Source organism: Leptosomus discolor, chromosome 7 (genome assembly GCF_034619465.1).
Source record: "Leptosomus discolor isolate bLepDis1 chromosome 7, bLepDis1.hap2, whole genome shotgun sequence".
NCBI classification, from domain to species: domain Eukaryota; kingdom Metazoa; phylum Chordata; class Aves; order Leptosomiformes; family Leptosomidae; genus Leptosomus; species Leptosomus discolor.
The window spans coordinates 65,538,253-65,547,220 of NC_141397.1; the positions used below are offsets into that span (position 1 = coordinate 65,538,253).

Consider the following 8,968-nt stretch of genomic DNA (forward strand, 5'->3'; position numbering starts at 1 on the left):
AGGGTCCAGGCTTTTCATGAACAACCATCGCAATCTGAAAGCACCACCATGCACACATCAGTAAGCCTACTTTTGGTAAAACACCGGCACTCAAAGAAGACTGAATCATAAACACTACCGAACTATCAAATAATTATCAACACCAGAAGTAGATGAAGAAATAACAAAACTGTAAAGGTGAGATAACTGCATCATGACTTTGATTTAAATGCTTGTTTACAACGGCAAGTGAGCGACAGGCTAGGTACGTGGCCTGAGCCCCAGAAGAGAAGATACTGCTCGCTCTTATTTTTATTTCCTATTTTGAATGAGAGGCTGATTGGGAACATTTTTAAACGCGGGAGACTAAGTCATTAAAACAGAAGCACTTGGATTGCTTTCTTCCTTTAGGGGATTTACTTCATTTTACTTTATCTGACACAAGTCAGAAAGAAATAAGAATATTGTAAGGAGAAGGAAAGCTGAATTTTGACACGTTATTTCCATTGAAATTCTTCCACTGACTTTGTTAAGCTTTTCCTAAGATCAGAAAACGAGGCTTTACCTAAAAGGAATTTGAGAGACTGGTAGATTTTCCTCACACACTTGTAGCACTACAGCATCCTACTGTCTCAAAGCGGAGGATTTTTTTTTCAAACTGTTCCCAAATCTTTTGCATTTGTTCACAAACTGGTATCTCCGTTCTGTTTATACTCGGATAGAATATTGAGAGTCATTTCCTCGCTTTTGGACTGCACGTTGTGTTCGCTTCTTCTGGACGACTTCCTGGTTGCCCTGGAAAGGCGCCTTCGAAAGGTATCGCCTGCCAGAAAGTAAAGAATAGGGTCTACGCAGCTGTTGAGGCTGGCCAGACCCCTCGTCACTTGGTAAGTGGCATAAACCTTATCGTTGAAGGCACACATTTGCGGAGTCTGAAAATCCACCCTGGCTCTTAGGTTTAAGGTCTTCATCACGTGGAAGGGAAGGTAAGACACAGCAAAGACGGTCAACACAATAATAACCAGGTAAATCGACTTTCTCCTGAGAGGAGAATTGTCCAAATCTTTGTAAATCAAAGCTTTCACAATGAGCCCATAGCAACCAAGAATCAGAATGAACGGGATGCAGAACATAAGCACGGTGGTGCACATGCTGTAAATGAAGTAACTTCTCAGGTAATCATCGGCCGTGGTGTCGTAGCACGTCGTAGTTTTATTCCTCCGTATCCCCGTTCCCGAGTAGAAGAGTATTGGAGAAATCACGGCCACCACAACGACCCAGACCAGGGTGCTGATGTACACCGCGTTCTTCTTCTTCAGCCTCCCCAGCGACTTCAAGGGGTGCACCACTCCCGTGTACCTGTGCACGCTTATGCAAGTTAAAAACAAAATACTGCCGTACAGGTTCACGTGGAAGATGAACCTCTGCAGCTTGCACATGATATCTCCGAAGATCCAGTCTGTTTTATTGAAGTAGTAAAAGATAAGGGCAGGCAGGGTCAGGACGTACAAGAAATCGGCCAGCGCCAAGTTGAACATATAAACTGAGATGCCGCTCCAGGGCCTCATGTGGAAGACAAACATCCAGATGGCCACGCTGTTGCCCAAAAACCCAGTGATGAAGACCAGAATGTAGACGGTGGGCAGGTAATAGAACTGGAAGCCAGTTTTGGTCAGGGAACACTTGGTGGTGGCGTTTCCCGCAGACCAGCCACTGCTGGATAACAGGTTGGGTTCAGTTCCATTCAAAGCAGCAGAGAAGAGGACTTCGGTCATGATCCTTCCACCAGAGTCATATAGGTCTGAGGTGAAGGAACAAAGTCTCTACAGGAACAGTAACGCATCTAAAAAAAAAAAACCACACACAAAAAAAAAGAAAGCAAAGAAAACCTAACTGGAAGGTAAAACCTGCCCTCCTTCTCTTCAGAGGGTCTCCAAGCGGGTGTGCCCGGCTGAGCCTCTCCCACCCGCGCAGGTCGCTCTAGCCGGGGGACACCTCGGCGGGTCGCTGCCTCCCGCCGGCGGCACCCGCTCCCGCCCCGGCCCCGGCCCCGGCCCCGGCCCCGGCGCGCCCGGCGAGAGGGCAGGGAAGGGCGGGCGGGGCGGGGGCGACAGCGCCGGCGGCTGGGCCGGCCCCGGGACGCGCCGGCGGGGAAAAGGCGAGCGCCGCGAAAGGGGCAGCCGGAGCGGGGCCGGCGGGCGGGCAGCGGGGGCGGCCGCTCCGCCCGCGCTCCTCCGGCGAGCCCCGCCGCTCCCCGCCGCCTCCGCGGCTGCCGGCCCCGTCCCACAGCCCGCCGCCCCGCCGCGCCCCGCTGTCCCGCCCGCTCCCCTCAGCCCGCCCGGCTCTCCCGAGTCACCTCAGCCCGCCCGGCCCCGCTCCCCGTCGCCGCCGCCGCCGCCACCGCCGCGCCCAAGCCCGGCTCCGAGGAGCGCCGGGGCCGCCCCCACCTGCCTCCCGCGGCGCCCTCCTCAGCCCGCGCTCGCCTCTCCTCGCCGCCGGCAGCGTCCGCCCGGCGGGGGGCGGCGTCCCGCCCGCAGCTGCCCCGGCCGAGCCGGCTCCCATCGCCGGGCAGGGCAGGGCAGGGCAGGGCAGGGCGGCCGGGGGCAGCGGCTCTAGGGCGCCTCGGGCGCGGGACGCCCCTCCATGGCGGCGCCGCCGCCGCCGCCGCGGGGAGAGCGGCCGCAGCCCCTCTGCTGCGGGAGGCAGCGCGCCGGCCCCGGGCGGACTGCGAGCGGGCGGGCGGGACGAGGCGCCGACTCGGCCCAGGGGCGCGCCGCCCGCCCCCCGCACCGCCCTCGCAGGCGGGCGGCGCTCGCCGCTCCCCGCCCGCGGCACATGGCGGCGGGGCCGGGCCGGGGGCTGCGGGCTCGGGCTCGGGGGGCGCGGCGGCGGGGTGGGTCTGGGGCCGGAGCCCGCGCGAGCCCGGCGGGGCAGCGGACTGAGACCCCCAGCCGGCACAGCCCCCTGCTCCTGGCGACACCCGCCACCCTCGGGCCCTCACCCGGCCGAGCGCGGAGGGGCACCGGCGCCAGCGGGGCTTCGGCCGGGGGAGGCGGTGGTGGGACACGCGGGTGGGCCCATGCGGCCTGGTGGGCGCGGCACCGCCGGCGAGGCCAACGCCAGCCGGCACGGCCGCCCGCGTTCGGCGGTGTCGCCCCCTCGCCGGGGGCTTTCGCAGGCACGATGGTGGCACGGCACGGGTGGGTGCGATGGCCCAGTGCCGGCCGGGGCAGAGCCGCGGCCTGTGCGGCCCCTCCAGACAGAGGCGGGCAGGGTCCCCTCCAGCCCCCTGCAGGGATGGAGGAGGAGGAGGGGGACATGGCGGGCGCCTGGGCGAAGCCCCCTCCATCCGTCACCGTCCCTGCAGGCAGCCAGCACCCTCACGCAGCGAGGTGCCACGTGTGCTGCTCCGGAGCGGCTGCGGGCGGCTGAACAGCAACACTTCCCTGATTTCGCTTTCACTCAACCCTTTGAAATCTGCTCTGCAACCCAGTTGAAGCTCCGCGAACATGTTAATTGCTGTAAATGGAACAGCTGAGCAGAAATATGCTCTACTGACCTCTAATTAAGCGCTATACATTTGGCACTTGAGTCAGAATACGGTTATTATTTATTGTCTTAGCAAAACACAATCTGCTGGTTTCAGCCATTTCTTCCTCGCTCACATTTTAGTCGGGATGTGTGGTGAGTGATACATGAGCTAGTCATATCTGCTCTCAGCTGAAAGCTGTGTTCTAGACGGAGGATTATTAGTACTTCATGAATATGTATTCATTTTCCAAACTTTTGAGTCTGCCTAAATTATAAAACTACTTTGTTGGGAAAGCTTAATTGGGAAATCAGCTGCATATTGTACCCCTGTAGGGATATGCAAGTGGATGCAGATGGAGTTGCCAGCCTGGCACCTCTTTTGGGGCAAGTTACACAGACTACAACTTTGAAGCAATGGCTTAAATTTTGTAAATATAAGACCTTTTCTTCTTGTATATTAGGTTCTTTTTCCTTTTTGTACTCATCCACTACCTGCATATTTACTACTTCAAAGATTCTTTTTGATTTTAATACAAATTGAACGTGAAGAGAAAGGAAAGCGAAAAAGGAGACAAGAACAGCAACACCTGTAAAGTCTGTGTTGCAAAGCAAGCCCGGTTTACAAAAGTGTTCAGTGGTGCCCTCTAGGATTTTAAAGTCCCAGCAAAAATTAATCCTTGGCCTCAGCATTCCCACGAGAGAAAACACCCAACCCACAAACCAGACATACGGTGAATACAGAACGATAATAGGAAGCCCACCATGCTGGTTTATGAAAAAGCCATATTGCTCCTCAGAGGATCAGCTGCATGGCCAAAACCAGAGCTCGTTTTGGCAAAGGACTTGGATTATTGTGTAAAAAAAATATATAAAAGTCAAAAAATACAAAGCAATGCTATTAGCATATGAGAAGCCTTTTAGTTTATCTTTCCCTTTGTAATTGTTATTTCATTAGTGATTTTCTCCGTCCCATTGCTAACACATAGCCTCTCTTGGCTTGAATTCCCTGTCTTGAGCAAATTTTGAGTCATACCGGAGCAGCGACAGATAGCATCAGTAAACAGGCACTATGAACTACAGCCTGTTTTCCTCGGTTACCTAAGCAGCGCCGTAAATCCAAACCGTGGAGATGAAAGGTCGGAGCAGTAATTCAGGGAGCCCGCAGCTGCCCGGGGAAGGCGGCATTTCTTAGGGTTTGTGCTCCTGCCTGAGCCAGGCTGAGGTGCCGGCAGCAGCGCCGGGCACGGGGTCCGGCCACGGCGACCTCGCAGGTTTCTCTGGAACAGGGCTTGGCGCCCAGCTACGGACAGGGCTGCGGTTCGTTGGCGTGGCCCCGGGAGAAGCGTGAGGCCACCGGCACGAGCGGTAGCGGGAGGCTGCGGCTGCCTGTGCCGGGTTTGCCCAGGCACTCGTGGCAGCGTTCAGGCTTAACGCCGACGTGGCGTTGGTGGGGGCAGGACAGACAACCCTCGATTGGGCATGAAGCCGTGGCTGCAGAGAGAGGTGGCACCTCGTCTGGCGTAACGTTCCTGTGGGACCAACACGCGTATTCAGGGTTGAATACAAGTGTACAAACATCCGAAGGCAGGAGTGACTCCGTACCAACCCCACGCTTCACCTCCTTCAGCTGCAGTACTGTCGATCCGTTACTGAGGACTCCAAGCTCAGATTTATCATCTGGTCTGAGAAACTCCAATTTATTTAGTCTGCCGTGCCAGGGCAGGATTTTCCAAGGTGCGTGACTCACGCCTGTAACTTTTTTCCGAGTGTCATCCCATTTTTCAATGGCTTGTTTGACAGGTGGGCGCCCGAAGCAGACACTGTTGTGACGGTGTTGCTCACAAGCATCAAGCTGCCTCCCTGCCCCGGCAGTTTCGGATGGCACCCTCGAGGGTGTATCATCACGCTCGCGCATCATCTCCTGGCTTCCCCTGGAGAAGCACCTCCGCCATCAGAAGATCGGGTGCTACCACATACCGCCAACAGCGGCGCCTTCCCAGAACCGTGCTCCCCTTTCCTCACAGGAGTGGAAAAGAGTGTTTCCCTTTTTTACGCACATTTTCTAAACCCCTGGCATTCTTGCCTCCTTTTTACTGCTGCCCCACATCCTCACTTCGCCCAGGCGTCCCTTTTCCTTTTGCACGCCCCAGTCACTGTGGCTGCTCGATACTTCATCCTTCGCCCAGCCTTGCGAACCTCACCTGTTCTCCCTGCCTCCACTCCATTTCCCCTCTTGCTACAACCTGGGGTCTGCTGGTGGAGGGCAGAGGCGTGCGAACGGCCGGGTCCCTCGCTGCTCCCCTGCTTTAGTGGCACTTTGGACCTGCCAAGGGAACCGCCTGCCCGCGGCGGCCGGACCCGCGCAGCCCGTGCTGCACAAGCAGCTACGTCCCTGCCGCTTCATCGGCAGCCCGCGTCTCAGCACCGCCCTTCTGAGCCTGCCAGTACTGGAGATGGAAATCTCACATACTGGTTTTAACAGTTTGCGCATTCTGACTGCAGTGCTTCAGCTGCGAAAGGTCCAAGCACTTACACGAGTAAAGAACGAGGCATATTTTTTAGCAGCCATACTGGTACATGCCTTCGTACACAGCCAGCAAATTAGTGTCTTCCTGCTTGTATCACTGATCTGTTCTTATTTTGGACCACAACCACCAAGCATGTTGCATTAGCACCTTTTCCTCCATAGCTCGAGCATATGCCTTCTAGCTGAAGAGGTTTCTGTCTGGTACAGCTGAAACTGAATTCCTTCCAGCTTTGCCTCTTAATTCACTTTCTGCAGAATGTGGGATTTTGTACCACTGATTTCCATTAAACTGAATGTTTTGTTCTGTTAACAGCTGATTTAACTCAAACGGATGATATATCCCTAATGAGAAAAGAAAGCATGCTCGGGAGCAAATGGAAATTCCCAGTCAGTCCAATTAGCGCTGAACTATCGCAGTGTGTGGGTGTGCAGAGGGAACGGTCTGGACATAAATCCAGCTGTTTCTACCTGTTGGGTTTTGTTATCAGGAAGAATTAGATGCAGATTTCAAAATTTCAAAGCGTGCTGGTATGATCGACAGGCCCAAACTGGCTGCAGGCTGAGAGGCTGGTAGAAAGGACCCCCATAAATTATCATTGCAATGCCTGCTTATAGGGAGGGTAAATATATATGTATATACACACACACACACACGCGTGTGCGCGTGTATGAGGCCCTCTGCGTCTCACTCGGGAGTGCTGTGGGAAGGCGTGGGTGAGCACAGAACACGGAGGGTGAGCTGCTCTGGACTCCCCGCTGCAGGACACCTTACCTACTGCAGAACCCCCTATTTCACATTTTACCTGAGTTGGCTTGTGACCTACCTATTGGCTTCTGGCGAGCTTCGTTCCCCTTCTCATTAGGCAACTCTTCAGGTCGAACAATGCTTTATCACACTGTGTTTTCTTTCTCCAGTCTCTGCAGTCTCATGTCTTCCTTTTTCATTTGTCACAGAAGATGGCATCTCTTCCCAGCACCCCTTATGCGGTGTGCAGACTTTCCATGGTGAGCCTGAAATACTAATTTATTTTATTTTTAAACTAGTGCTGCATGCAGTATTTAAAATACTACGCCTCTGAAGCCATCAGAGGTCCCTCAGCTGGACTTCCAACAGCCACCTGCACGTAGGTGAGAACTGAGGAAATTCAAGGATTCAAGCAGACACGTATCTGTACAAAAAAGCAAACTCATCCTTGTCTATCTAAAAATACATAGTAGGCAGACTGTTAGCAATGGCTATTTACGCCAGGTTTTGTTTCCTTCCAGCCCGAGCTTCACACACTGGAAATGCCCAGGTTTGGCCTCGGCTCGTGAGTAAATGTAGTTGGGAAATGTGAGGGTGAGCAGACAGGTATGTGGCAAGTTGCTTTTGCGCTGTAAGCAATTTCTGTGACCTTCCTGTAAGAACTTGTGGCCCTTAGCAGCCGAGGCGGAAGGCTGAACGCTGGCAAGGAAATGATGCGCAAGACAAAAAAGTCCGTGACAGTAAAGGAAACCAGGAGGGCGTGTAAAATCTCCCGCAAGAGATGCCCAATATTCCCTTTTCCCCGCCGTGAAAGGCTGACAGGGTGGGTTTCTGCTCTGCAGTCCTGCCCCAGCCCTAGGGATCCTCCTGCGCAGGGCACGGCCGGAGCCGCTCGGCTGCGGAAAGGGAAGCTGGGAGGGGGCGCGGGGGGCAGTGGGGAGCAGGGCACCCCGACCCCGGCACGTCGCGGGACCTGCTCACCGCCGCAAGCCTCAGCTGCCTCTGTTTGCCCATCCTCGGAAAACAAACCGGGGACGTGGCAGTTTGGGGGCTGACAGGGATGCTCAGACGTGCCTGTGGCTGGTGGAAAGCAAGGCTCAGCGGCGTTCCCAGCCTGCTCGCGCGAGCTGCCAGCGGAACGCGTGCCCAAAGCTCCGCTCGCGCCTCTGCCAGCAAGGGCTCTGCCTCGCCGCCGCCGTGCCCTCCCGCGCTGGCGTTGCTGTTCTTGGTGGTGGTCAGCCAGCCGTTTGCGGGGGTGACAAAATCCTGCTGTGCCACAGCCCCCGAGGAGGTGCCCTCGACGCCTGCTGCGAAGGCACGGGGAGCGTGCGCCTGTGCGCATTTATAATGCCTGAGCTGACATTTTGCTGTCTTGAAAACAAAAGCTGTTCCCGGGCTAATTAAATAGAGCTGCGCACAGCACCACGTAAGCCCCAGGGAGCGAGAGAGTCCCAACAGGGTGTGAACTTTGGAAGGCAGAACGGCACAGTATTGTGCACGCAAAAGATTATAATTTTACAATCACTAGTGGGTAATGTGGCGAGTGGCTAGCGCAGGGATTCGGAGTGCTGGGTCCCTAAGGCCCTGGTAAGGATCCGATATGACTGTCACACAGTCCCCTCGGGATGCGTACTGTGCATCTTTTCTTCTCCCTCTTCGCCTTTATTGATAATCATAAACCAACAAAAATAACGAAACTGCTGTTTCGGAGTGCCTTCCGTATTTCAGAGTATGCAAATAGTTTCTGATCGGCACTGCCGCTGTGACACCCCTGTGATACCAACACAGCGATAAATAGAGTTAATGGAGGGGACTTATTAATCCTAGCAGGGCAACTACACTTCCAGAGTCTAAAGATAACGCAGAATACTGGAAAACTTGTTCTAATTACAGCAGGGAGCATCTTGCCTCCTTCCTATATTGCCATTTTAAATTGAAATTACTATTCTCAGTAGAAAAGATCTTTGTTCAGCTACCAGCCAAGAAAGACAATTCTACTGAGAAGGCTTAATAGTGCGTTAATACTCACATTACACAGTTTCCTCGAATGGCCAAGAAGACAAACAGGCAGGAAACAGTGAAGATCACATACCAAGGGAGACAAAATTAAGTATTTAAATTAAGTACTTGCTACCTAATGCATCAAGGGAAACGAACACAGTGCTGCCTCCGAGGTGCTATAACCG

General features: G+C 54.5%; 1 protein-coding gene across 1 annotated transcript; it reads right to left on the reverse strand.

Moving 5' to 3' along the window:
* Nucleotides 1–388: 388 nt before the first annotated feature.
* P2RY1 (purinergic receptor P2Y1) lies at nt 389–1,792 on the reverse strand. Its single transcript, XM_009950112.2, has one exon. The coding sequence runs from the start codon at nt 1,752–1,754 to the stop codon at nt 663–665; it is 1,092 nt and encodes a 363-aa protein (XP_009948414.1). The 5' UTR covers nt 1,755–1,792; the 3' UTR covers nt 389–662.
* Nucleotides 1,793–8,968: the final 7,176 nt, after the last annotated feature.

Excerpts from the sequence above, each read along its gene's own strand:
- P2RY1 (XM_009950112.2), bottom strand. The coding sequence starts at position 1,754 with ATGACCGAAGTCCTCTTCTCTGCTGCTTTGAATGGAACTGAACCCAAC.